This window comes from Drosophila grimshawi, unplaced genomic scaffold (genome assembly GCF_018153295.1).
Source record: "Drosophila grimshawi isolate 15287-2541.00 unplaced genomic scaffold, ASM1815329v1 contig_44, whole genome shotgun sequence".
In the NCBI taxonomy this organism is placed as follows: domain Eukaryota; kingdom Metazoa; phylum Arthropoda; class Insecta; order Diptera; family Drosophilidae; genus Drosophila; species Drosophila grimshawi.
In genome coordinates this window covers 3,702,991-3,729,785 of record NW_025063240.1, presented here as the reverse complement: position 1 = coordinate 3,729,785, position 26,795 = coordinate 3,702,991, and the positions used below count along the sequence as shown (strand labels likewise).

Below are 26,795 nucleotides of genomic sequence, written 5' to 3'. Positions count from 1 at the left end.
TAAACGTATCTAAGTACTGAAAAAAAAATAAATAAAAATAAAAGAACCAAAACACCCTTATCGAGAGTGAAGAGTCGATAAGAAATACAACAGACCACAGAGCAATGAACTTAATATTTAACTACAATAACACAATGCGCTCCTGGCAACAAATAGTTTTTGGTGTGAACAAACTAAAATAATTGATGGCTAAATATTTTCTGCCCATGAAGATTACAAAAAGATTAGCATATGTTTCAAATTAATGCGACTTCAACTGATACCAGAAAAATCCTTACACTCATTGTTATTGAATACGATAAGCGACACGTGTAAACGAAAATCACCGCAAAGACAAAGCTAGATACATCGACGTGCACGCGCCTGTTTACACAGCATACGTACTTTGTCCTCTTTGCCTCTCTCTCGCTCTGTCTTTCTCTGGGCCTATCTGTCGAAATGATTGTAATTATTCCCACCCACTGATAATGCTTGTCTACCTAAGCGCACGCACTCAACAGTCTACTCAACAGTCTACCACCCCCATAAGCGCGAGGCTCTCTGTCTACCTCTTTCTCTCTCTATCGCTCGCTCTCTCCGTCTATCAACGCTCTCACTTTCAGTGCGCGCTGCCTGCCTAATTTGTATTTATTTCGGTACGTTTTCTGCTTTCCATGGCATTATCATCATCATCACGATTATCGTCATCATCATTGTTTTTGCGCTTGATCTGCGTTCGCATTGGATGCCAGGCGTTTCATTAGAGTTTGAGCCGCACAGCCGTCAACGTCGTCGAAGCGCATATTCGGCCGATTGCAAATTATTTTAGCCGACAGGTGTCGCCGTCGTGTGTGTGTGTGAAAATTAACGCCCCAAAAAACAAATTTTGAATTAACGGTTCATAAAATTATAATTCAAACGCAAATTTGCATGCGGTTTTTGTGTGAAGTGCTAAAAATAGATATTTGTACGTATTTAATTTTGCGATTTTCATATAAATAAATATACGTGTTTTTTCGTACACGCGCTTCTATTTTTACGTTCAGCAATGTAGATTAGGCGTATCTCTATAAATTTGATTTGAACGAACTTTATATTTTGGGCCTGCCAAAAAAAATAATAAACAATAATAATCGAAAATACAATAATTTTATAGAACTTTGGCTATGTAAGTTAGTCACTGGGGGCTGGCTCAACTTTTATCATTCAAATAAAATATTCCATTTGCAAAATGCTAAGAAATCAAGCCTGTGATATACAAGTCAGTTGATTCGTTAGCAAACAATGAATGGAATCATTTAGCAAGTGATTATTTTGTAGCATGGCACCAAAAATACAGCAAGATTTACAAAATAAAGAAAATCTGAGTCATACAAAGAGATACCAAAATTAATGTTAATTTGCGCCAATGTGCGTCTAGACTTGGAATTCAGCAAAATATTGTGTGGGGCTCAAGCTTTAACAGCGATTCAATGCAAATTATGAAACGGGCCTTGAAAATAAACCAACAGTCAACTAACTGTTATTTTTTGTTTGTTGTTTTTATTGAAATTCCCTATAGGTACTTGAGGAAAATTGAAAAGTTCATGCGATTTGTATTGACCAATTTAGTTGCAGTCTGGCTCTGAGTCTCATTAAATGTAATTTGTTTAAATTTACAACAAACAGAATTGGCATATTAAAAGCGATCCCATTGTGTTTCAATTTGTTCAAGTATAATTAAATAATTATTTGTGTGAGGGAAAGTGCAGGGAGTACTGGCTTTCTGCTTGCAGCCTTTATCGATAAGGGCACAAAAATCACGAAACGTATTTAAAAGTTGTGGAGAAATGCAGTAAATGTGTTTCACGATCTGACAGGTGCAGCACTCGTATAAAATCGTTTCTCAATTATACATATTGCATTATTACTTTATATCTGAAACAACTGTTGAATTGCAAGACAGGCAAAAAGTGACAAAAACCTTTCCCCATATCGATCAGACAAAAAAACACGCGCTATTAGATATCAAGAAAATGTAAATATATATCAAATGCAGTAGATAAATATATAGAGACATAATGCCTACGATTTGTGTTTATTTAATTAATATTCTTCAAGGTTTTTAGTTGCCAAATCCGCTTTACGGCGAAAAAGTCCAGTTCATAAATCTGTCTTCCAGGATTGGCAGTTTGCTTGTCAATTAGATCAATAAAACGAGTCACTTCATCATTTCATCAACTCAAGTTCGGCTCAACGACTTTTGTAAACAATTTTTGTTTCTTTGTTTTTGTGTTTTGCTTTTGTGTATAAACATTTTTGGTATCTTTTGGTCATCAACTGCAGTTTTTTGTTGTTGTTCGTTAACTTTGAGGCGACGCCAATGCTTGCATACTAATTTCATTTTAGTATGTGCGCAAAAATTAAAAAAAAACACAACAGAAATTTGAATTTTATTTGATTTTGAAAATTTTAAAAAGGTTTCTACATTGATCCCTGGCCCGTTTACTCATAAGTACGCCTACAGCAATTTAATTGAACAGGTAGCCCCCAATTGTCTAACATTTTTAAATAGTATAGTTAAATGTTTATCTATTGTACTCGTGTTTTTTTTTTTTTTGGTATTTTGGACACGTTGAACAAGGTCGAGCGGTTCACGCAACTGGAATATTAGATTGATCAAATTAGTTTTACTATTTTTGAATTCCATCAACCACTGTCGATTTTAGCTCCGAGAATATTGCTTGATTTACAATCAAGAGAGTTTATTTTTTCATATGTCAAACAGACTTGCCACTTGTATTACGTGTAAATTTAAGTTTTTTTTTTTATCGCATCGAGCACTTCAGTGTTACAGTTTAGCACAATACTCCCTGGCTGACAGCTCGGATTGCGCTTTATTCAATGAAAGCGAAATCTAATTGAGGAAATGAACATTTAGCTGCGGACAAAGTAGCCACAGCGAAAAGTACGACTATACTATATATATATACTATATAAATCAATGGGCAGTATACAAGTCAACCTCTCACTGGACACCAATTTAATTAGGTGGCACTATATATATAACTACTTTTTTTTTTGTGTGTGAAAAGTTTGTCAATGGCAGCTGGAGGCGTAGTTGAACGCTTTGTAATCGATTTTGTGGCAACATTGGGGGTGGCTAATTTTGTAAAACAATGCATTGGCTCTGCCGAGATTGTTGATTTTTGATCTAAACAATTTTGACGCCCACGTGAAGCATTTAAAATGCAATTAGTTGCTTGGGGGTGACAGTTAGATAAGGTTGGGATTGCGTAGCACCCACCTGGCGAGCTGTTTAGAATACCTAATAGTTGAAAGATATTCGAAAGATAGATCCTATTTGGGTAGAATCGTAAACGTGTTCTGGGATCAGCAAGAAATTTCTTTAGGCACGCCATCAATTTATTACAAAATTAGATGATGATGATATCGGAACTTAAGCATGCAGTGAATTGTTAAACATCATCATAAATCTTATCTACTTATTTCCAGAAAGCCTGGCCTAATTGTAAATATGTATTGCTTACACTCCATTTTTAATTTTGCTTTAATATAAACGAATTGGATTGGCCAAATATAATCCAAGCTGAAAACAGTTTCCGATATTGTAACTATGAAATAACTGTTTTTTTTTTAGCTCCAGGTCAAGTACTTTTTATTTAAGCAAAAAAGAATTATTGTAATTACATCTATGAATAGATAAGATTTCTAAATAGTTCCAAGAAGAAACTTAATTCTAATTTAAGCATTTTAGATATGGTTTAAATACAAGGACGACTTATAGATAACTATAGACAACAGATAAGGCAAAATGTTATCTAAGCGGGCCTTGGGCCTATAGCTTATGAGGCATAAACATTTACAGGCATGTAGTTGAGCCTGGGATACATATCGAGACGATAACAAATTCAGTACGCCTATCTTATAATTATAATTACGTTAAACTGTTCGTAATGCCCCCTCAATATGTGTGGGCCTGCGATCAATTGTAGCATATCTTAACGATCACTTCACGGTTTATCCGATCAATTAAAGTCGTTTGTGACAGCTGTAAAAGGGCTAACCTTGGTTTACAACTAGCGAGCAACCGGCTGGCAATTGTCACGTAGTCTTACGTCAATGTCAGAGCCAGATATATAGGAATATAGGTATATAGGTAGGTGGTGGCATCTTTATTAGCATGCCAGGCAGGCAGGTAAACAGGCGGAGAGGCCAATCCGTATAGCAGAGGCGTTACCTGAACCCCCCAGCTGCCCAAATCTGCACATAATGCCATTGGGAACACATAGCACACTTTTTGGTGTTTATTACACTCTGAAAAAAATTGCCCAGAATTTTAGAAAATTGTTTTTGCAAATAATTTCCAAATATAAGAACACACATTTTTAAAACTTTGAAATTCTTGCCCTTAATCGAAACTCCCAAAAATATGGTGATTTTTCTTCCATTTTTAGAAACAGTTTTTATTATTAAATTAATTTCATAAAATATTAATATGAAATTTATAATAATTAAACCAACAAAAAGCAGCAAATATTAAATGAAAATTGAACGAATTTTATTCAGTATTCTACTTTTTAGAAATATTCATTCTGAATATTAAAGTGAGTCACCCGTCTAGCCAAAGCTTGGCTTATTTCTAAAATGCAGGACGATGTTTTTTTAGAGTGCATCAACTATTATTCAATAGACGCTCAAACTTGACATTGGTTCGCGTAATCGAAATGGGTTAAATATTCGCTGAGTCGACACTATAATTGGTTCATTGTTCATATATAAATATTTAACAACGTAAATCAATTTAATTATAAGCTCAAAAGTCGACACATTGCTAATTACCAATATCTTTGGCCATATTGTGAACAGTCCCGTGCAAATTGATATGATCAATAATTTGATCCATTTTCAAGTATCCCAAATAAAGATCATTATTTATTTCCGCCTAGTCGAATTGTGTGCTGAACTAATTAACATAATCTGTGTGATCTCCATTGCAGCACCCATTTGCCACCCAATCCCTTGAAACATGTCCATCAAAGAGGTCATGCAACGGTGCCAGCCCATACCGTTGTACGTGGTGTTGATGCTATCCGTGTGCTACTTTGTGCTCCAACTGATCCTCAGTCATATAACGCATGCGTTGACTCTCCTCATGGCCTCCCATCACATGTTGTGCAACATTTTGGCACTGGCCGGTTGTATTGTAACGATTAAGGTGAGTGGATCAACCAACTTTTAATATTTATTGCCCGAGTTTGTTGGGAAGCCAACAAGCTGTCCAATCGAATTGATAAGCAAATCGGAAATTGAACACAAGTACAATAAAAAAAAAAACACGAAAACAGTGGAAATAATAAAAAATAAAGCAGATGCAGTGCATTGAACTGTGCACTTTTAATGGATCAAAACGGGTTTGGCCTTTGACTTGGTTTCGATTTGTTGCTTATTGATTTTTAAGTCGCGTGTTATTGTCAATATCTACTAACAAAATATATCTTAATTTGCACAAAGTTCCGATTAGATTAGATTAAACAAAAATATAGTGCTGATATTGAAAGATAGAAAGTGAAAGAGTTATTGTATATGCCTATAACAACTTTTTATTTCGGTTTGGTCAGGGGTATTGTCTGGCCTAATCAGTACATTGTACTCAAATTATGCTCACAGATAGCAACTGTTTTTTTTTCTTCCATTTTGTGTAGTTTACCTGTGTTCAAATTACGGACAGAATAATTGAGTGTCTGACAGGCATTGTGATAAGGTTTCACCTGATAAACACAATAATAAAATAAGTTTAACGCCGCATATACAATATAATCGTAAAATCGTTGTCTAGTAGCTGACCCAGTAACATATTAATTTTCAACACTTGGCTTATTCCAAGTCTTATTATAATCAATTCAGCTACGTTAAGGTAAACAAATAGTTTCGCCTATGGGCAAATATCAAATAATTATGCAAATTGATTTGTCAAATCCAAACAAAAATGGTTCGAATGAGTGCAAAAATTTGCAAATTCGAGTGGTCGAGTGTTTATTTAATTTTTATTTTTTTACTATATATGTAGAGGATATGGGCACGCTTGCCAAGCACGTTTTGAAGAAAACGAAATACCACAAAGTAGGTAAAAATGTAGAGCCTACATAAGACTTGTGGCCGAAACAACACGCAACGGACCAGATATCAACCAAAAAACACCGCAAACGAAAGCCGCTAGAAACAGTTGAGTGGGGCGCATTGTGAAACGGCGGCCAGCTTTAAATTGTGGACTTATTATGTATGTGTAATTGACAGACAGAAAGACCTTTGACTGAGTTAAGCCAAGCGTTAAAATGCGCTGACAACCATGTTGGTGACGAGATTCCAAGCAGTTAAGCATAGTATATATATAGGTATTTAATGATTAATGCTTTAAATAAAAAAATTAAAAATCATTTCGGAAAAAACGAAAAATCATATATTTGAGCGTTGATTCTACAGCAGATACTGGTATTCATTGAATATAAAAAACGTATATTTTTCTGGGTGATTTACTACAATTGAGGGCGATTTTTTTCTGAGTGCTACAACTGATCCTTGAATACAAAACGTTTCTTCACAAACCATTAGCTATTTATTTATATAACTTTCATTTGCATATTTCATTTAGCATATTAAATTTTAACCGCATAAATGCCTTATGTCTTATCGACGACATCTTGAAAACTTTAACTTTGCAATACTCTCTTTTTGTTTCGTCTTTAAATTACAGGCTCTTTAGCTCGTCGCTTTCTAAGCTCTTTTCCTTTAAGAAAACCCTTTTCTAATTCTTTTCTTTATTTTCTTTTCGCCCATAACAGCACAGCAAAATAAATGAGAAGGAACACAAGCCATTTCCAACGCCCATTTTGGCAAATGACTCCTCGGCTGACAAGATCGCCGTAACGCTCACGCTGAGCGAGACGGAGGAACAGCAGCTGGCCAAGCGGGAGTCGCGTGAGCAAAAGCTGCGCAATACTTTCGGCTGGGCACGCATCGATATTCTCACTATGCTGATTGTGTTCATCATATTGGCCTCGTTGTCCTTCTCGCTGATTGTGGAGGCGCTGCAGACGCTGGTGCACATTGATCATCAGGATACGATGCATTTACCCATACCGGTTTTGATACTGGGTCTTGTGGGTCTGATATTGAATGGGCTGACCTATTTGCTGATCGGTGGCTATACGTTGCATCAGGGCAGCTTTCTGCACTTGACGCCAGGTGGCAACGTTGTGCTCGAACGTTCCATGTCCAGTCACTCGGATCTGGCACTGAAGCCCATGCAGCGTACTTTGAGCAAGTCACGCAACGATCGCCAGCTGCGTCAGGATCTCGAGTCAGAGATGGACAAAGCTTTTTTCACGACCAAGCGACAGGGTGCTGTGGAAATGTTGCGCGATGTGTCGAGCACCCTGTTTGTCATCGTTTGTGCTGCCATTGTCTATGTGGCTGAGGATGAACAGCATACGGCCAAGTTCATTGATCCAGTTCTATCGATATTCTCATGTGTGCTGCTGGTCACCTTAAGTTATCCATACAGTAAGTATATAACAGTTCTGTTTTCCAAATAACAGTATATAAGTTGTATAACAATTTACTTAACAGCTTAACAAAATGTATGTTAACAGAAATAATTTTACATTTTATTCATTTACAGTGAAAGAATCTTGTCTGATTCTGCTGCAAACGATTCCCGGCTCCATCGATCTGGAGATCTTTGAACAGACGCTGGTCAGCAAATTTCCAGAGATTGTTAGCTATCACGATCTGCACATATGGCAGCTGGCCGCAAACAGCTATGTGGCGACCATACACATACAATTCCAGAATCCCAAACTCTATCTGCAGATCATTCAGAAGGTGCGCACCTATTTCGAGGAACAGGGCATCACAGAGGTCACCATCCAACCGGAGTTTCAGCCGGCATCGAATAAAAGTGACTCCGCATCGTTGGAGTGCCTGATGCAGTGTCAAGCGTCTGATTGCATTGAGAAGGTTTGTTGCCGGGATTCCCGATCTGATTTACGTGAGGTGAGCAGCAGTCCAGATGGTGGCGATGCACACACAAATCCCTCCAAGACCAAGTCCTGCGCTGAGCTAAGCGCCATCATTGTCGAGACGCCCAAGGAGCTGAGTGTGGCGCAACTCATAAAAAGCCAAAAGGAGTCTCAAGTGGAGCAGGAAGCGATGCCATCGTCGCTACCTTCGTGTCCATCGAGCGTCTCGCTGCCAAATGCAGCAACCTCATCCATGGAACATCACTAGCTTTATCATCGTAGTCATGTATTATTATTATTATTGATAAGATGTTACGATTTTAACTAAAGCTTAAGCTTATTTTAGCGACTGCAGCTGCACATATGCTATCAAATAGATTAGCTTTGATCCTCAAATAGGATATATAGCATAAATTAGCAGTATTTGCCATATATATTTTTGGGAGCCAACATTTGAACATGAGACGCTTAATTAGTTTTAACGAGTGTTTATAAATAGTTTATAATTAAGTTTAACAAATAAATGTTGCATTTAGGTTCATATATACAATATACAATATACAATATACATTTACATTTATTTTATTTTTTAATGTTTTCCAACTAGTTATAAGAAAATAATATGCCAATCGATTTTTTTAAGTCATGTTCGGTGATCTCAATTAAGAGAAGGTAACAAAAACATTCAAACCAGTCTCGCTACAACAACTGAACAATTATTTGCATTAGCAAAAATACAATGATTCAGAATTGGAAACGGAATCAGATAGATGAATTTGATAAGGCCTTATATAGTTAATGGGGAATTTTACGCTCATTTCTGGCCTGGTCATCGTCACACATATACTCGAGGATGAAGAGTCGTATTATCAGCGCCAGATTGTTGGTCGTGGCATAGTCGATAACACTTTCGTTATCATCCGGTGTGTGCCAAACGCTGGGAAAGGGCATGGGAATCAAATGGAGAACGGGCACATTTCGCTGCAGGAAGGGCACATGATCATCTTCCACGCGACTTATGTACATCCCTTGGGGCTGAAAGTAGCGCCTTGGTTCACGTTTCGCGACACCGCTGCTCACATAGCGCTCCAACAGATGCCTCTGGCCTAGACGCGTCTCCAGATCCAGTAGTCGCATATACCACGACTCCGTGTTCGAGAAGAAGCTGTAGAAGTTGGGATCTGGTGCGCCCAGTAAATCGAGCAGCACCAGCATGTCGATGCGATCCAATTTGCCCTGCTCCTGCCACAGCTGAGCCAAGTGGCGAGCACCGTAAATGGAATCCTTGGGACCCCACTGATCGAACGCCTCCTCGCCGTCGAAAAAGATCAGCATAAGACTCAACTTTGAGTTGTGCAATGGGAGCAGCTGTTGCTGCAGCACCTTGGCCACATTCAGTAGAATCGCACAAGGCACAGCCGAATCTGTGGCACCCACAAACTCCACATCCGGCATATATTTGCTGTCGTAGTGGCAGGCCAAGACCAAATAGCGATCCGCTTGCGGATTCAACGTGGCAATTATATTGCTAAAGTGCAAGGTGCCCTTTATCGGTGCCTTATCGTGAAAGCTGTCCAGTTCCACATGCCAGTCGAGATCCCGCAGACTCTGCTCAATATATTGACGCACAATGCTGTGATTTGAAGTGCCAACCACTCTCGGAATGGCAATGTTTTTAATGGCCTCGAGCAGATGTTGGCCATCTGAGAGATTGCTATACTCCAGCAGCTGCGAATCGGATAGCCGACAAGGATTGTAAATGCTCTGAAAGAAATTTGCAGTAAGAATATTGAACCAGATGTTAAAACTGATGCTACCTTATTGCGACCAACAAGGTAGTCACTTGATGATGATGTGGCTGTTGTTGTTTGCCTGGCAATCAATGTGCTTAACACACATATTGGCCAGAAATATTGTGGTAGTTGTAGCTTCAACATGTTCACAATTGCTTCAAAATAGTTGGAGCAAAACTAATGCTTTTAAATATTGCAACAGGTGGTTGCAGACACGTTGATGCATGTGGCACTATGACAGTTGTGCGAAAGCGTGCAATGTAAGAGTATTTTTTTTTTGTGCCTTCAATTGAAGCGTTGTCGTTGCAAAGCATATTAAGACTAAATATTCAAGCCTTGTGTTGGAAATTAAAGTTAACAAAATTGGATAAGAAAAACGAACACAAACAAAAACTATGGCGTTGCCACATTGTTAATGCTCATTTAACATTTGCTCCACCAGTCTGTTAATGTGCTCACTTAACAGAGTTCATCAGCACTGCCTAGTTAACAGCTTGTAAATGATTTACAAGATACATTTCCAATTGGAATAAGACTGTTAAACGATTTTAAACGAACAAACAGCAATTGATAAATCTATTACTTAATGTTCTTCACCTGTTAAGTGGGTTAGCTACTTACCACATCGCTTAGCTCGAAGTAGGCGCCCAAGTTGTAAATATATTTACCCTGCCCGGGCAGACATTTCCTAAATACATCCGTCCAGCCATATTTACGTACAATATTGAATAAACCACGCATCTCTATTTCAACGTATTTTATACAATTATATATATGAAGATAATATACAATTTGTGATACTAAACACTGACCACAATCTGATTGATAGACCCCAAAAACAACATTGCAGCGCGTGTTTTGTTATCGAGAATTATGCAATTACACGATTTACGCACACACGTACACACACGTATATATATATCTTTTTAAATGGGGGTAACTTTCTCTCATACTCACAGAATAAACAATTCCCTTGTGAATTAGTTGTAATTAGTTTACTTAACGCTAATGTTTACTAAACAAAACAAGAAACGTTGCATTTGAAATTGGAAATGGTAAATAAATGGAACAGTCGCATTTTCTTGTGGCATCCCTCGAAGTGCCGTTAGTCCTGCTTTGACTGCGTCTTCGATCCGCCAAAATAGGCTCGATAAACATACAAGCCCAGTGCGATGTGAAGTGCAATAACCGCGCCAACAGCTGATCCAATATTCACCTTTATCTCGGACATGGTGAAGAATCTTTCCAGGACGTAGCCCTTCAGCGCGAAGAAAGTCACCACGGGCAGGAATACGATGAGCGAGCAGTAGAAGAGGACCACCTTTAAGGCACTGTAGTCCTTTGAGTCCTTCAAGAAATTGTGGACGCATTACATTTTGTAAAGAAAATACAGCCGGCAAAATGGGGCCAGTAATTGTTTACATTTCACTTACGTCCGATTGCTGTTTGGAGAGTTTGTTGTGGCCAGCGTCTCCTCCACCACCGTTACCCTTCTTGCTTTTGGTATTCATTTGGCTTAATACTTGTGCTATTTCAATAATGTTGGGAAACAGATTTAATTTACTGCTTTTTGTTGTTTTCTGTTTCTTTGACGTGACAATCACATGATAGGCTGGACAATATTAATCGATTGTTTAGCCCGTTGCGATCGAATATGTCGACTAGGTGGCAACGTATTTGTTTGTTTCAGCTCGTGCTCTTTAACTTGAAGCGACGTATACCACCAATTGATAAGGCCATATATATGTTAGTATCCAATGTTGTTGTAAATATCGTTATGAATTTAATATATCGCGTCTATTGTGAATGTCACATATATCGCATTCAATAAAAAGGGTACTCACCCTACGCGCTATCGATAATCATTATTGCGATATGTTGTGAATGCAAAAGCGCCTGCACATCGCCAGAAAACATATCGATATATATTGCCAATTGTATTTATTTTTAACAATTGGCGTCATTGGCTTTCGTATTGTTTCATTCGGTGATGGCGTGAGCGCGCGAGTGTGTGTGTTTTAATTAAATGGTGTTCTCCATTTTGCCAATGATGCTATTTTGAAGTAATTAAATAACTGAAATCGGCTCGCTGCAGTTGAACAAACATCGCCGGCCTCAACGCACGTACAGTCCGAAATCGAGCGTCGTTCAATACACAACTCGTTTTTGTTGTTCCGCTTCTCAATTTGTGTGTATCTCTGTGTGTGCATGTGCTTAAAGTATTCTTGGTAAATTTCCACTGCTCAGCGTATACAACAACGATAGCATCAGCGATGGTCTTGACTAATTTCGAGTGCTGGGCACATGGTGATTCCGATGCTGTCAATTTCGAAACTGGGACACCGGCGCGCAATTCATCGATTGTGGATCCATTCAATGCACGTGTCGTCTCTCACATTGCGTCCGTCTCGAACGGTTATTATGGATATGCGCTTGTAAACAATGCGTCTGACGCCGCTTCGGCTTCCGACAATAACAACAACAGCTGCAACAACAACAACCACACTGTGCAGCCAATGCAAATGCAAGTGAGCGATGCTGACGTCGGCGTCGGCGTTGGCTTCGACGCCTCTCCCTCTGCCACTGTCGCATCGCGCTGCAAGAAACGCTGCTTTGCAGTGGGACACGAACAGTTGGAAATGGAGATGGACAATTTGACGGCCGTGAAGCGATGCCGTCTCGATGATGCCGATCTGGTCGCACAGTATTGTAACGGTAATTTTATGCGCATTTATAATATTTATGTAAATGAAAAACGCTGAAGTTTAAAGTGTAATATATTTTTTTGCGGTTGGCCTTGACTTTTTTTCACACCGCACGCAGGCCGCACAACATAAAATGTGTGCGCTCTTTTTAATTTGCCGCTGGCGGTGAAACACATTTCGTAAATTGTATTACAAAATCAAATTTTGAAATTATTGTTGGCAACGTTTTTGATGTACACGTTTTTATTTTTGTCTCATATCTTTCTTTTTTCTGGGTCATCCCTTTCAGAATTCTTAGTCATTTTTTTTTGTGTTATCTGTGTAGATTCCGATTGGACAACGAACACACAACACAAACAAACAAGTAAACAACAAGTTTAGAATCACAGATACTCTATATTTTTAATTTACAAAAATTTATTGTCTTGAATAAGTTGATTTTTTAGTACAGTATATTGAATCGATTAATAATTAGTGTAAGGTTATTGCAGGATATACTCTGTATATATTTAATTATTAATAAATATTTACAAACATATATATATATATGTATATATTGACTCAAGTACGCCAAAGCTTTTTTATTTTACAAAAGCTCATTGTGTAAAAGACAAACACGCAATAACTCAACATGCGCATTGGCATGTTTTGTAAATTGTATGGCGGTGAAATGGTCATAAGAAACTAAATTATACTGGATTTATAAAATAAAGCGTGCAGCAGTTTGTCATGTTGAATAACTTAATTAAACGTATAAAACCCAAAAACACATTTTTAACCCCCCGAGCGATAAGAAGAGCAGTGCGGAGAATGGTGACATAGTCACAAGCCTGTTGCTTACACTCGCACACATGGTATATATATGTATATATATATATATATATGTATATATATATATATATATATATATATATATATGTTTATACACACATGTATATGTATTTGATGCCATTGTATTTGTGATATTTCTGGATTCTTTGCATAGATGAGATCATTCTTATCGGGAGTCTCTAAAAATCTTAATTTCTCACTTCTTGCAATTCAATAAATAAATAAATATATTTTTAAAAGTAGACAAATCTATACAATAAAAATATACTTGGGTCAATAAAAAAAGTTTCCAGTTATCGCTAGCTGACCTCATCCAAAACAAGTAAAGGTGCTTTAAGCGAAACTGCTCGAATCGGAAATACCCTGTATTCGAAGCTATTTTGGTAACTTATTATTTCTTTCTTATGTTATGGACAAATCAAAATTTGCTTAATATACAGTAATATGGATTTTATGGACAGACAACTTTTCTTGTGCTCTCCTCCCGTTATATATACCCACACCCCAATTTAATAACTACAGGGTATGTATATAAAAAAAGTTATTTTCAACGTTGATCGGTCGCCCCCGTTGACAAGTAATCAATATACGTTGGCCATCAGTTTTTCTATATGTTGTTGTTGCTGTTGTTGTCCAAGTGGGGCTTTCACTTGTATTTGGTTAATCAACGTGCTTATTAGACACTCTCTAAATGTTATCGCTGACAACAGCAACTGCAAACATAAACAGTGGTTAGTAATGCATAGAGAGAGAGAGGGGAGTAGGGGACCTGATAACCGATGACATCGCAGTCGCTGTCAACGCTGCCTACATTATTTACCGGCTATTTATAAATGAACGGTAAGTGGGGCACTATCAGCGCCGGCAGCGCAGCGACTGAGAATTTGGTTACAGTATTTAGCAATTGGAATCACGGAAATTATCAAAACGCAATTTGAAAAGTTTCAGAAGAGTGCAATATAATTATATATATTATTTATTTAATTTTGACACATTTTTAAATTAAATTGAAAAATTATTGTACTTATAATAAATATATAATTCATATTTTCAGATGTTTTTTTAAATTATTATTTTGCATTGGTCCAAGCCTAAATAAATATGAAAATAAATAATAACACTAATAAGGGCTATTTGTTTATATAGATTTCTTCTCGCTGCCTGCCACACATATGATCGGGACGCAGGCCTGTCTCATGGACTACGATTATGATATGCAGCAACAACAGCAGCAGCAGCAGCAACATCATCAGCAACAGCCGCAACAGCAACAACAACAACAGCAACAGTTGCATCCACGCATCCATCAACATTATCAAGGTCATTTGCATCGCGCTAACCGTGATGTGAGTCGTTGCATGATGTCGCACATGATCTAGAAACATGCATATCATCTATATATACATATATATGTCTAAATATGTATATAGCACAGACTCACGCACACACACTTAAACACACATACAACATGCAACAGTTCCCCCGACACGTCTCTCTTTCAGTCACCCAAAAATAATTTCCATTTGCCGTCGAATTTGCTTATATATTTAAATGTACATTCAAAAAAATTTGCATATTACTCACAAAAAAAAAAGAAAAGAAAACCAACAAAACAACACATTTACATACACCCACAAATACAGGCAGAGAAATCAGTCGGCGTGCGAACGTCGCGTATACTTAATGAGAAAATCAAATAAGCAATAGAAATGAGCCAAAGCAATTGTTAAAAATATCCACATTTAAATAGCAAAAAACGTATCAATTAATCGATCAATAATATAAGTATATATATAGTTTAAAACGTACATATATATACATATATTAAATGAATTGTTGTATATCGCCGCATTGTACAAACAACAAAAACAGATGATAAAATAATATTTGTATTAGAACTCGCAAACAGCATCGGTTTTGAATCTATTATGTACTTAAATTGAAACACAAAATCAAATTATTACTTATAACTACTTAAAACGTTGCAATCAAACAAACTAACACTTAAGCAATCTCTAATTAAGTCTAATATAGCATTAAGTTAAATATTGCCCACATTGGCAACAGCTTTGCAAGCAAAGGCCTTTCACAAAGTGTGTTTGCAACACATTTATAGATGGCTATAATATGAAGCTATAATTATGACTACTCAGCAAAAAAAGAGCTCTGTAGTTTGTAATTTCATGTACTCAACACACAGCTATTATATGTTGTTTTCTTTCCTTATTCTTTGATTTTCTTATCTTTATTTGCTGTTGATATACGTTTTCTTATCGTTGCCAACAGCGTTAAATATCTTATTCGCCGGCTATTAAAATTCGTTTTGATTGACTTATGCAAAGCCTATAAGGAGATCTGCTATTCGTTTGCTGAGACTCCAAAGTTTTGTAAAAAAAACCAGTTGTCTTTAGACTTTATCTCTTTTTTTTCTTCTCATTTTTCCAGTTTTCCTATTTCCTATTTCTATAAATATTCGTGCAAGCCGTCCGATTAAAAACTCGTTTATTAAATTCGCCTAACTTTAATTTGCTATGTTTTAAATCTGCTTCACTTTCCAGATCAAAATTGATATATTCATACTTAATGAAAAGCTTAGTTTCCAAAAAATGTCTTAAAATATTCTATTAAATATGAATAACTTGTCTAAACCGATTACAATTTCCATTATTTACCCAACTCCTTCGCGATATTCACATCCATTTCCATAGAATGTGCTTTCTTGTTATATCAGAACATTCTCGTACCTTATATACAATTAAAAAAAACTGTGAACTTATTTATTAAATATTAAGTAATCAATGGAATGCACAGCTCAATGTACAAATATTAACTGTCAATATTTTATTATTGTTATTTTCTATGAAGTTTTGTTCATATTGCATTTTTGATATTTCTATCGATCTTAGCAATTATGAAAAATTAAATTTATTATACGTAACAGTTTATCTTCAATGATAAAAGTTTATTTTCTTTACTTTAAATTGAGCATCGACTGGAATTGCTTGGATACTCACTTAAGCAATTCCAGTCTATGCTCAATTAAAGTAATCACTTCAACAAAAACCTTAAAATTGCATAGTTCCATCAATTGATGTAAATAACTAATTATATTTCAAATCTGCTTACCATTTTTCTGATACTCTTTAAGTTATTCTGCTTGCTTTATTCTATATAATGCGATCTTTCGGTCCTTCTATTCTCTTATCACTGACAACAGTGAATCCACTAGAAGATGTAAAAATTTCTTCGCTTCGTACGCTGATCCTAAGCTGATCAAATAACCAAACAAGGAATCCACACACTATCATTAAACATTGCTGAGTTTGTGGCTATGACTTTCCTTAAATATATTTTCTCCTATTTGTGCAGCTAATAAATTGTCTTACGCGCCCATTTTCAAGTGCTATAAAAATGACAGACTTTTTTAGATTTCGATAGCAACTTTAATTTTGTATGACTTTGTGTCAAGTCATGGTGCATAATTTCCTAATCCTTTCTGTATAAATAACATATGTAAACGTAATTTTTTTTGACCTCCTCTTACTTATATAAGTTTCCAAATCCGAAACCTTTTTGTAATCCTCCCATTTTCGATTAAAATCTTAACGCAAATGTTTTCAATAAAGAAAGACATTTTTTTTCGAGGGATGGAATGTTTTATATTTCCTTAGTTTCTTGCTAATTAACTACCGCTAATTTGTATTATTAAACAAAATGCTAACTTGTCCATATATATTCTAAAAATGAATGGAAGTTGTATACTTGTTACTTTTTGATTAGGCATCAATGTACTACAAAAAGTTGTGACAATGAGCTGACAATGGAATTATTTAAAGTTGTACATGTACCTATTCAAAAAGCCTGTTTGTTTTTGTATAATGCTGTATGGTATAATAAAGGTGGCAATTGTAAATAATTTCTGTATTTAGTTAAAAGTTTAGACAAACTCGTCAACACTCTGTAAATCAATTTCTTATGCAAAATACTTTGTGAAGAGCCTTGCAAATGAAAAAAAAAAACAAAAAAAAAATATTTAAATTCGAAATTAGAAATTAGAAAATTACACAGAGATGAAATACAAATCGAATATAAAACTGATAGAGAAAAACTCTCTGCTCTCTGCTCGTTTACAGACGGCCCACAACAAGAGCAGCAACAGCAGCGACAACAAAATTCAGGCAATGTCTTAGAGACCATAAATGATAAACTAGATGCTAAAAGTGAATCCAAATTCACAGATGAAACAGCTGATTTGTATATAGCCACACATGGCGGCTGTCTGCATCATGAAGCGATCGAAGAGTTCGATATATAGAACTTAATATATATCTATCAATTATATATTTATATGTAGAGTATTTTCTAACCATAATGCATTGTATAACGTAGCCTAAGTAGAAAGTAAGAGTTGAAACTTAACACAAACTGGATTTGTATTTAAATCCAACAAGGTGCTTAGATTTAATTAATGACGTGTAATAAAAGCTTTAAACCTGAAACACAAAATAAACAAATATATTCAGTTCCTTTTGCATTTTAACAATTACCACAAGGCACTTTAAAGTGTGGCATAATGTTTATATAAAATATAAATATATATTTAGAGTGAGTAAATGAAAATCGTTCAACAATTCTTAGTTTATTGTGTTTATTTTCCCAAAGACAAGAAATTTATTTCAACAAATTGTACAGTTAAATGCATTTACATGCCATCGGAATCCAATGGATTGGTGGAATACTATTTAGTTGCGATTTTCCAGTTGCAGTGCCCCGAGCATCTTAAGGCTGCCCATTTGGCGCATTGATATAATTCTCCTGCACATCCTTGACCATGAAATCGACCAGATTTTTTAAATCATATTTGTGCTGCCAGTGCCAATCATGGCGCGCCTCCGAATCATCAAAGATCTGCGGCCAAGAATCGGCAATAAGCTGTCTGCTATCCGGCTTATAAGTCACATGCAAGTCGGGCACATGCTTGCTCAGCTGATCCACCAGCTCCTCGGGCGTAAAGGACATGGCTGTCACATTGTAGACACGTCGCTTCAGCTGCTCGTTGGGTGCACGCATAAATTCCAGCAGAGCCCTGTCAAATGGTATAAAGTAGTTAAGAATACTATTTCTGGCTTTGATATTGGGGTTTACCCACCGCAGGCAATCCTCAATGTACATCATGGGTAAACGTGTGTCTGGTTTGAGGTAGCACGTGTATTTGCCATGACGCAATGCCTCATGGAACACAGCCACAGCATAATCTGCAAAAAAAAGAAAGTTTTTGGTTATGTTTTTTATTATATATATTATTGTTTAATCAGTTTAAGTTTGAATTTTAGAAATCAAAAATAATTAATTTAAAGTAAGGAATAGGAAAAGTAATTAATCACATTTGAAGTTCAAAGAATTCAAAAGCAGGGAAAAGAATTAATCACGGTTGGAGCGAAAATATAATATAATATAACTATATATAAATCTAGTTATTAATTTTGCAGCCATGAATAAATATCATGTTATTTATTTTGAATATAAAACAGTTGAGCTTGAAAATCTAGTTCTCTAGGTGATTAAATTAACTTATTCATGTCATTAGCGTGGCCTGGATTGGCAGTTTAAGTATAATTTCAGATTCTGCACATTGTCATGCTATTGGTTAGCATAAACTATATGCCAACAATTGACTTTAATATAGCTTGAAAATCATTTAACTACACGTTACAGTTTAGTTGGCGAAAGTATCTGCAATTTCTCGATGCTAATATACTTTGATGATTGACAAGTGACTTACCCGTAGTGCCGCCGCCTGGCGGATCGCTGGAAATAACGCCTGGGAAGCGTAGACATCTGAAATCCAGACCGAATTTGTGATAATAATATTCACCAATGAGCTCGGCATGCACCTTGGAAACGCCATAAATAGTGCGCGGCCTTTGTATCTGCAGCAATGAGACCGTATTTGAATATCGAACAAACTGCCGGAGGAGCGAGCAGCGGCTACACCTACCGTAACATTCGGTGTGGGATTGCGGGGACTGTCAGGCCCAAAGGCGCCAATTGTGCTAGGTACAAAGACGCGCAGCTTATACTGTTTGGCCAACTCGATAACATTGTGCACGCCCTCAATGTTGACTCTAAGAAAGTGGTTTACATAATTGAAATTTATCGAGCATCACTGGGGATCCGTTCGGGTATTTTTACCTCACAGCTAGTGGAACATTTTGCTCACCCACTGCACTGAGCAGTGCCGAGAAGTGTATTAGCCAATCGATGCGATGATCTACGACAATCTTCTGCAAACCCTTAAAGTCCAGTATATCAGCGAATATATAGGGACCATTCTCCAGCACCGCTTGACTGGGCTTGATAATATCCGAGAGTATAACGTTCTCATTGCCATAATGGGAGCGCATCAGCTTGGCGCACTCAATGCCCAGCTGCCCCAGACCACCTGCTCAATGGAGGAGTAGAGTGGAACGCATATTAAAAAGCTATCAAATGGTAGCAGCACCGGTCAATGAATTGGAGCCTTGAACAACTGACTGACCCGTGATTAGAATCTTCGGCGGTCTGGTTGCAGGCGCTTTATGATGTATCAGCCTCAGCACTGGTTGCACCTGTCGCTGACTAAATGTCAGACTGGTCAGACACCTGCGCCACATGTTTCGAAATCGATTTGAGTTGCAGCGGATTCTAAAGGCGACACGTCGCAGCGAGTTACAGTTTTCAACTGATTTCGAAATTTAGCAAATCATTTTTACAAGTCAAATATGTTCACTATATACTCGTATTCGCGTAAATATCGCCTGAGCAGTCGGATCACTATTCGTTAGTTGTCGGCAGTTGGCATACATTCAATTTAAGTTTTTTTTACTGTTGTTGTTTTTAGTTTTTTGATTCATTATGAGACATTGCTGGTGTTGGTGTTGTTGTCACCATGGCAAAAGATATATCGTTTTGCCATTTATAATATAATAAAAGCGAAAGCAACCGCTGCCAAGAGGAGGCCCGCCATTTGACAACAACAATCAAAGAAAAATAGCAGCAGCAAAATCAAATTGAGTTAATTTAGCTAGGCGGGTTTCCTTATGGGTAGGGGGGAGAGCAGGTCTTATTTCGGTACATATCTATGCGACGAGGTTATGCAAAAAAAAAAAATTAAACATGCGCATACAGGGTGTTCCATAAAGCAATTGCAACAAGACAGGCCCCCAATGGAAAGATCTGAACTTATTTCCGTAGAAGAATAAAGATTGGTGTATTGGCTGTTGCTACACTCAGAAGAAATGCATTCTGAGATGTAGAAAATCGCTTTCAATTGAGAATTATAATGATATTATTGATTCAGAATTAAATTTTAAATATAAGAAATTCCTTTTCCTCAAACGCTTGCCCTAAATCAACAATCCCAAAAATATGGTGTTTTTCTATTCTTAAGAAATATTTCTATTAAGAAATGCATTTAAAAAAAATAGAAATGCAAAAATTGTGAATTTTAGTATATTATCGAACAGAGGTCGAGAAGATGTTAAGCCATGATCGTTATACGAGGACTCAAGAACAAAAGTCAGAATTAAAGATTTCTACCCATTTAATATGACAAAGCCCCCATTCAAATTCTTCATACCACGCTACTGTAACTTCTAATGTTCATAGTTTGTAACGCATATTTTTTGTCGACTTTCTAACAAATCGGGGCGAAATTGAATTAACCTTGAAAACAACAATAGATTCTAGCATCAATTTTTCAATACCAGGAGAAATGAAATAAATTGATTGTAAGTGAGGGCAAGCGCCTGTAAATGACAAATGGAGAAACGTGTGCTGTGTTGATTACACAGCATTGAACTTGCACTAGTTTTAGAATATAAAATGTAAATTAATGTTCCCCAAAGGTTATCAGCATGCATAGAAACATTTTGCATTAGGCTCTTGAAGCAATGACGTGCAATGTTATGCCAGTTGCATAGCCTTGAATATGTTGACGTATGTATATGTTTTTCACACTTAGACAACTCAAGAATACACTTTGTATTATGCTTCGACTAAAAATACTTGGGCATACGCATTTGAAAACCCGCACCCGCAACTAACAAATCGGACAGCTGGGAATTATTTAACCACAGAAATGTATATACTTCAGCATGTTTCGTTTCAACTGTTACGCAGCGAACATTCCAAATTGCTAGACAGTTTTTTAAATTAAATTCATATATTAAGAAAGTGTTGTATGCTTTAACTGCCAGTGGCAGTCCCAGTCCCAGTCCCATGCCCAGTGCCAGTCCCAGACCTATGTTCAGCCAAGCGACCACAAAGCTGGCGACGATGCCGTTAAAGTTTATGTAACTAACAAAAGGAGACAATAATAATGATGACGTTTAAAACTTTAAAACAACCAAAACAGTAACAAACACAAATATGTGAATCAAGCGCTTGATGAGGCTTCTATTAAATTTAGCAAAACTGAGCCGAGTATAAAGCGCCCATGAGATATCGTGAGATAACCGGCAAGGAAATAAAAGTAATAGAGAATTGGGGATTCTATGACAGGAAGTGGCTTATTGCTTTTGATTTTTAATTGCTTCAATATTGGAGTTAATTTATTGGATGGGGGAGTGACAGGTGCGCTTCTCTTTTGTCACTATTTTGGCAATGTATAGAACTCATACGAAACCTCACACCTGAATGTTTTCCCACACAAAAACATATACATATATTTGTTTTTATATACTTCCAGACTTGTAAGACGGCAACTCACATCACACAAGTCACAGTTATACTGCTGCAAGACATGCCTAAATTATTCACATAATGAGAGGATGCATGCAGAGCAAGGTTGTGTCAACGCTCCCATCGGAGGAAAAAGCAAGTCTTCATTTTAAGAATTTTAATCGTAGTTTAGATGCACCTTTGGTCATATATGCAGATTTTAAGAATACAATCACGTACGCACACACAAGTGCTGCTGAGTGATCCTCCACCTGATGTCAACCCACAATAAGAAAAAGGGTCAGCCATAAATCTATATCCTTCGATCATAAATGTCGCATACGTGATCCACAACCATACATTTTTCTGAAGCAATTAAAAATCAAAAGCAATTCCCTACTACTATGATGACGTTTAAAACTTTGAAACAACCCAAACAGTAACAAACACAAATATGTGAATCAAGCGCTTTATGAGGCCTTCTATTTAATTTAGTAAAACTTAGCGGAGCATAAAGCATAAATATCCCATGAGATATCGTGAGATACCCGGCAAGGAAATAAAAATGTCTGGAAATGAAAGTGAAACCTTTTGCTAATTTGGCGACAAGGAAATTGAAATACAGTCTTTTATATTAAGAGTAATATGTTCAGTTGAATCTTTTAAACACAGAGACTTTGATAAGATTTGGAACTTAAGTTAAAAGTTACTGATTTATTTTTATTATTTTCCAAGGAATCGTATTTTGCTCTTCCTAGTTCGTTATGGAATGTGTTTTTTTTTGTTTTAATAATTCGTTAATAATTACTACAAATTTGGAATTTAGTGTTAACGTGTAAACAAAAAAATCTTAAAGTATAAGTTGCAAAAAAAAGTTACATTTTATGAACATTTTATAACATTTGCAAAACTGAGTATAATTACAAAACTATGTTTGCTTTTTTATTTTGTTATATTTAATGGCTTTGTGAAAGACTGTAACTCACGACCATAGCCATTAATTAAAATAATTAGAGGGTTTTTTTGTTTTATGTCTTGGTGTAGGCAGAGAGTTTCAAAAGCTTCAGGCAGACTTTTTAATATAGTTTAAAAACAAGATTAGAGGCAAATGATATTAGATAAGTCATTTCTAGACATATATGTATATACACAAAAAGTTATCGCATTATTATAATTATATTTAAGATTATTAACTTCTGTTTAAAGTGTGGTTTGGCCTTCGCATTTAAACAAGCAATTTCCTCACATTATTCACACTAATTTCACTTGCAATTTCAATATAATCGTGCCATAAACAACCAACCTCACACCGACAGCAACATGACCAGGCACAGTTCCCAACACCAACCGACGTCGACGACGACGACCCCTGAGCCCTGGTCACAGTTCAATTCTTTGTTTGAATCCACATGCGATCCACACAAATGCTCTGAGCCAAGTAGCTGGCCAAGTTGTCTGTTGAGTGAGAATCAGCCAAGTGTGGCGCCAAACTCTGCTCCGATATTGCACAGGCAGGAAGCATTCGCTTCTTGGCGCTACTCCCCCGCATTCCAGTGAATGTTGAATGTTGTACGCTCAAAATATTTGTAGAAATCTTGAGTAATCTGGTGGGCTCCACATAACGCTTTGAAAACAGTTTCAACGCGCATTCCAATCGAGACGGTTCGGCAAGTCGGCTCCTCACAAAGAAAAATCCACTGAAGAAGTTTAAGTGCGTTTTTAATTCAATTACACAAAATTAATAAGAAAAGCAAAAGTGCGCTTGAAAGTGAAGTGATCGGAAATTTGAAAACAACGAAAATAAATCTATACTCGTTGTGGAGCTTAAGAAACCCCTTTCGATGTGCAATTGATAGAAAAGTTTTTGAGTAAAATTTACAAGAAATAATTTAAGCTAAAGAGCAGAAACTCAGACGGATTATTTGGATACGCAGTTTTTAAAGTAAGCTTGGCTAAAAACTTTCAAAATGTAACAATAAAAGCGAGGAAAACGTTGCTTATTGATGGGTGTTCCCCCTGAAAAAAGAATTTAGTTGTATTTATTTGCCTAAACGTTAACTATATAAGAAATAATCTTAATACGCTCTTTTTTTGGCATTTGCTGGATGGACTGACTTAAAATAAAACGTTCTAATTATGACAATATTAATATTATCTCACGCAAATCGTAAACTATTTTTCTGCATTCCCTATAAATACCGTTTTAAAGTACACGCAAATTCAAGAACTAACAGTTATTTAATTAGTAGAGACTCAAAAGAAATCAGAGCAAAATAAGAAACTACATAAAAGTGGTGAAACTGTCGCAAAAGATGTCGCCTCCAGTTGAGCTGCAGAGCAGGTTTTCAAGAGTCACACTTAGTTGCGGCAGATCCATAGATCCATAGTCTATAACTTCAAGGTGTACGAAGTAAACTGGCGCTTATAGCTAGCTTTGTGCTCTGAGCGGCAGCTGGAAGCCAAAGAAATTACAGACAATGATGAAAACGACAATAATTTCAAGGTTCGTTTGATGTAAACTCGGCGCGCATGCGTATAGAGAGTGGAATAGTAGACCATATGGAGGGGCAACAGCAGCAGAAGCTCTTCAGACCGTTTCACTCCCTGCAACCAGCTACTACGTCTATTTTTGCTCATCTTTATGTTTGTTTTTTGTTTTGTTGTTAAATGATTACAAAATTTTGTTGAAAAGCCATGTTACGCTTCTCGGCGCAAAAAGTTTCTTTTTTTTTTTGGTTTTTTTTTTTTGGTTTTTGGTCGAAGTTGCGCAGCTGCATTGAGACTACAGCTGTACATTTAGATATACTTGGTGGCTATAGCCCTGGATTGTAGATATGCCAGTTTAGAGCATTGTTTTTACAAAGTCTTTGGGTTATTGCACAAGTCGAAGTACAACTTCCTGTCGTGCGACTGGCCACTACCAAAACTATGGCAATAACATGCTTTAATAGTATCCAAAATTGGCATGGATGCAGTTATCCTAGTAACAATCTTCTTTAAACAAATATGGATACTGAAATAATGCAATTATTTTTCTTTTTGCAAATCGCTCCTTACCCCTGATTATTTTTTATAGATAGATGATAATAAAAATAGCTTAAGTGTAGACAGAAAAAAAAAGAGCTGATAAGCTAATCATATTAAATGATTAATACAAAAATATTGTTATTGTTTTATAAACAAAAACAATTAATCAATAAATTCTCCATTCGGTTGCGAACTATTTATTTTGCAATGCTTGGTTGAATGCAATACAAATCGTTTTTGTCAACATAATTAGCGACTTTCATACGTGTTGATTCTCTCAACAATCAAATCGTTGACCAGCTCCTTCATGTTGTTGGCCACAATGAAGTCCAAGTGATTGAAACTCTGCAGAGGCACACGATGATCCTCGGTCAGATGGGTGAACTTGGAAACCATTGTGTCGACATCCTCTGGACCGCACAGGGCATCGTTGTGGCTGGAATACGAGTGCGTCTTGGCAGTAATTTTGCTCAGATCATAATCGGGTGGCAATTCCTGGCCATAGAGTGCAAGATTCTTCTTGGTGCCCCAATCGTATTGACGGAACTTGTTCGAAACGCTCAGTTGGATGTAATGAATGCCCTGATTGCCAGAAGAGCCACCCGGATGCGTTTCAATCAAAGTTTGCATGGATGTCTGAAGGAGAGACAAGATATTTCATTAAAGATGGAAATCAATTTAAATATGCAGTCCAATGAATTTGAGTATGTTCCTTTACTATTAAACATATGGCTCTGAGTCAAGTTTCCACTTACCAGATTGATGTTCTCATAGCCGCCATTGGCGAACATTAGGAATCCGTTCTTGCAGATGGAGTCAAAGGGACTACCGTGTCCACAGGCAGTGTCCCCAATGCGATTGATTAGATTATTATGCGGAATCAGTTCAGAGTCCACAAACACCTGATTCCAAATGCCACCGGGTGTGCCCACCAATGGACTCAACAATGTAAAGATTGGGGATGCACCATGTTCAAAGAAGGCGCACGGGGCCAACAAATGACCCGACTTGATCTTCTCATTGTACTCCGGCCGCTCGGACATCAGCACCAAATATACCGTTGTGCCCTGCGAGTGACCAGCATAGTGCAACTGACTGTGCTGCGTCTCATCCAGAATGTAATCGATCATGGCCGCGATGTCGATAGTGCCAATCTCATGCCAATCAAAGTGCCAGAACTTGGGATTGTTCACGGACATCTCAGTGTTGCTTCGCGAGTAGATGTTGCCGCGTGCATTGCCCAGCCAGACATCGTAGCCGGCATCGGCTAGCAGATAAGCTAGCGAATCGTCCGGTCCTGAACAGAGCCAGCAATCTGAGTTGCTGAACAGTCCATGCTGCAGTAGCACAGGTGGCCGATCCAGGTGCTGGTTATTCAGCTTATGCGAGTAAGGAATGCGGAAGAGGGTCAGCACGTAACCATCTTCGGTGACGACTTCATGGGTCTCAGCCGGGTATCCATGGGAGCGTATGCGTTCATCCGATTTCACCATCTCATTCAGGCAATATTTGGGATCAGCGGACGCTTGTCCCAAGGCCAGCACAAGTGGCAGAACGTAGAGAAAGACGCGCATTGTAGACTATAGAAGTAACCTCCGGGGTCTGAAACCAATCACTGTGCTGCCTTCTTATATAGCCAGAGAGAGATATTCCAGTAACTTATCAATGAAATTGATTTATTTAATGCCTGATAACTCTATTGATAAGTTTAGTCAGTCAGTTTAGTCAGTTACCATTAA

General features: G+C 37.1%; 6 protein-coding genes across 7 annotated transcripts; 2 read left to right on the top strand and 4 right to left on the bottom strand.

The window, feature by feature from the left end:
* The first annotated feature begins 28 nt into the window (after positions 1-28).
* On the top strand, positions 29-8,278 carry LOC6556602 (zinc transporter 1). Of its 2 annotated transcripts, none has more exons than XM_001985314.3 (4): positions 29-635; positions 4,980-5,197; positions 6,822-7,542; positions 7,661-8,278. In XM_001985314.3, exons 2-4 carry the CDS (start codon positions 5,009-5,011, stop codon positions 8,266-8,268), a joined length of 1,518 nt encoding a protein of 505 aa, XP_001985350.1. In that variant the 5' UTR covers positions 29-635; positions 4,980-5,008; the 3' UTR covers positions 8,269-8,278. The 2 variants fall into 2 exon arrangements, with proteins under 2 accessions (XP_001985350.1, XP_032599274.1); XM_032743383.2 differs by lacking the exon at positions 29-635 and adding an exon at positions 845-946.
* Positions 8,279-8,405: 127 nt separating this feature from the next.
* On the bottom strand, positions 8,406-10,213 carry LOC6557561 (glutaminyl-peptide cyclotransferase). Its single transcript, XM_001985315.2, has 2 exons — positions 9,818-10,213; positions 8,406-9,764 (listed from the first exon to the last, which is right to left on the bottom strand). Exons 1-2 carry the CDS (start codon positions 9,935-9,937, stop codon positions 8,796-8,798), a joined length of 1,089 nt encoding a protein of 362 aa, XP_001985351.1. The 5' UTR covers positions 9,938-10,213; the 3' UTR covers positions 8,406-8,795.
* Positions 10,214-10,773: 560 nt separating this feature from the next.
* On the bottom strand, positions 10,774-11,425 carry LOC6557581 (vacuolar ATPase assembly integral membrane protein VMA21 homolog). Its single transcript, XM_001985316.3, has 2 exons — positions 11,227-11,425; positions 10,774-11,141 (listed from the first exon to the last, which is right to left on the bottom strand). Exons 1-2 carry the CDS (start codon positions 11,302-11,304, stop codon positions 10,899-10,901), a joined length of 321 nt encoding a protein of 106 aa, XP_001985352.1. The 5' UTR covers positions 11,305-11,425; the 3' UTR covers positions 10,774-10,898.
* Positions 11,426-11,747: 322 nt separating this feature from the next.
* Positions 11,748-17,855, top strand: LOC6557492 (signal transducer and activator of transcription C). The gene is made up of 3 exons (XM_001985317.3): positions 11,748-12,508; positions 14,476-14,675; positions 17,463-17,855. Exons 1-3 carry the CDS (start codon positions 12,067-12,069, stop codon positions 17,517-17,519), a joined length of 699 nt encoding a protein of 232 aa, XP_001985353.2. The 5' UTR covers positions 11,748-12,066; the 3' UTR covers positions 17,520-17,855.
* A 105-nt stretch (positions 17,856-17,960) lies between these two features.
* On the bottom strand, positions 17,961-20,068 carry LOC6557568 (L-threonine 3-dehydrogenase, mitochondrial). The gene is made up of 6 exons (XM_001985318.3): positions 19,868-20,068; positions 19,522-19,771; positions 19,328-19,454; positions 19,112-19,259; positions 18,479-18,584; positions 17,961-18,415 (listed from the first exon to the last, which is right to left on the bottom strand). Exons 1-6 carry the CDS (start codon positions 19,980-19,982, stop codon positions 18,109-18,111), a joined length of 1,053 nt encoding a protein of 350 aa, XP_001985354.1. The 5' UTR covers positions 19,983-20,068; the 3' UTR covers positions 17,961-18,108.
* A 5,154-nt stretch (positions 20,069-25,222) lies between these two features.
* Positions 25,223-26,657, bottom strand: LOC6557498 (lipase 3). The gene is made up of 2 exons (XM_001985319.2): positions 25,812-26,657; positions 25,223-25,692 (listed from the first exon to the last, which is right to left on the bottom strand). Exons 1-2 carry the CDS (start codon positions 26,628-26,630, stop codon positions 25,306-25,308), a joined length of 1,206 nt encoding a protein of 401 aa, XP_001985355.1. The 5' UTR covers positions 26,631-26,657; the 3' UTR covers positions 25,223-25,305.
* Between the last annotated feature and the right edge of the window lie 138 nt (positions 26,658-26,795).

Bases quoted from the DNA above. Each gene is read 5' to 3' on its own strand.
- LOC6556602 (XM_001985314.3), top strand. From the start codon at position 5,009: ATGTCCATCAAAGAGGTCATGCAACGGTGCCAGCCCATACCGTTGTAC. The intron at 5,198-6,821 runs GTGAGTGGATCA...CGCCCATAACAG, and splicing joins GTTGTATTGTAACGATTAAG to CACAGCAAAATAAATGAGAA. The intron at 7,543-7,660 runs GTAAGTATATAA...ATTCATTTACAG, and splicing joins CACCTTAAGTTATCCATACA to TGAAAGAATCTTGTCTGATT.
- LOC6557561 (XM_001985315.2), bottom strand. From the start codon at position 9,937: ATGTTGAAGCTACAACTACCACAATATTTCTGGCCAATATGTGTGTTA. The intron at 9,765-9,817 runs GTAGCATCAGTT...AATTTCTTTCAG, and splicing joins ACCTTGTTGGTCGCAATAAG to AGCATTTACAATCCTTGTCG.
- LOC6557581 (XM_001985316.3), bottom strand. From the start codon at position 11,304: ATGAATACCAAAAGCAAGAAGGGTAACGGTGGTGGAGGAGACGCTGGC. The intron at 11,142-11,226 runs GTAAGTGAAATG...AATTTCTTGAAG, and splicing joins TCTCCAAACAGCAATCGGAC to GACTCAAAGGACTACAGTGC.
- LOC6557492 (XM_001985317.3), top strand. From the start codon at position 12,067: ATGGTCTTGACTAATTTCGAGTGCTGGGCACATGGTGATTCCGATGCT. The intron at 12,509-14,475 runs GTAATTTTATGC...TTGTTTATATAG, and splicing joins GGTCGCACAGTATTGTAACG to ATTTCTTCTCGCTGCCTGCC. The intron at 14,676-17,462 runs GTGAGTCGTTGC...GCTCGTTTACAG, and splicing joins TGCATCGCGCTAACCGTGAT to ACGGCCCACAACAAGAGCAG.
- LOC6557568 (XM_001985318.3), bottom strand. From the start codon at position 19,982: ATGTGGCGCAGGTGTCTGACCAGTCTGACATTTAGTCAGCGACAGGTG. The intron at 19,772-19,867 runs GTCAGTCAGTTG...TCCATTGAGCAG, and splicing joins GCCGAAGATTCTAATCACGG to GTGGTCTGGGGCAGCTGGGC. The intron at 18,416-18,478 runs GTGGGTAAACCC...ACCATTTGACAG, and splicing joins TACATTGAGGATTGCCTGCG to GGCTCTGCTGGAATTTATGC.
- LOC6557498 (XM_001985319.2), bottom strand. From the start codon at position 26,630: ATGCGCGTCTTTCTCTACGTTCTGCCACTTGTGCTGGCCTTGGGACAA. The intron at 25,693-25,811 runs GTAAGTGGAAAC...TCTCTCCTTCAG, and splicing joins GCTATGAGAACATCAATCTG to ACATCCATGCAAACTTTGAT.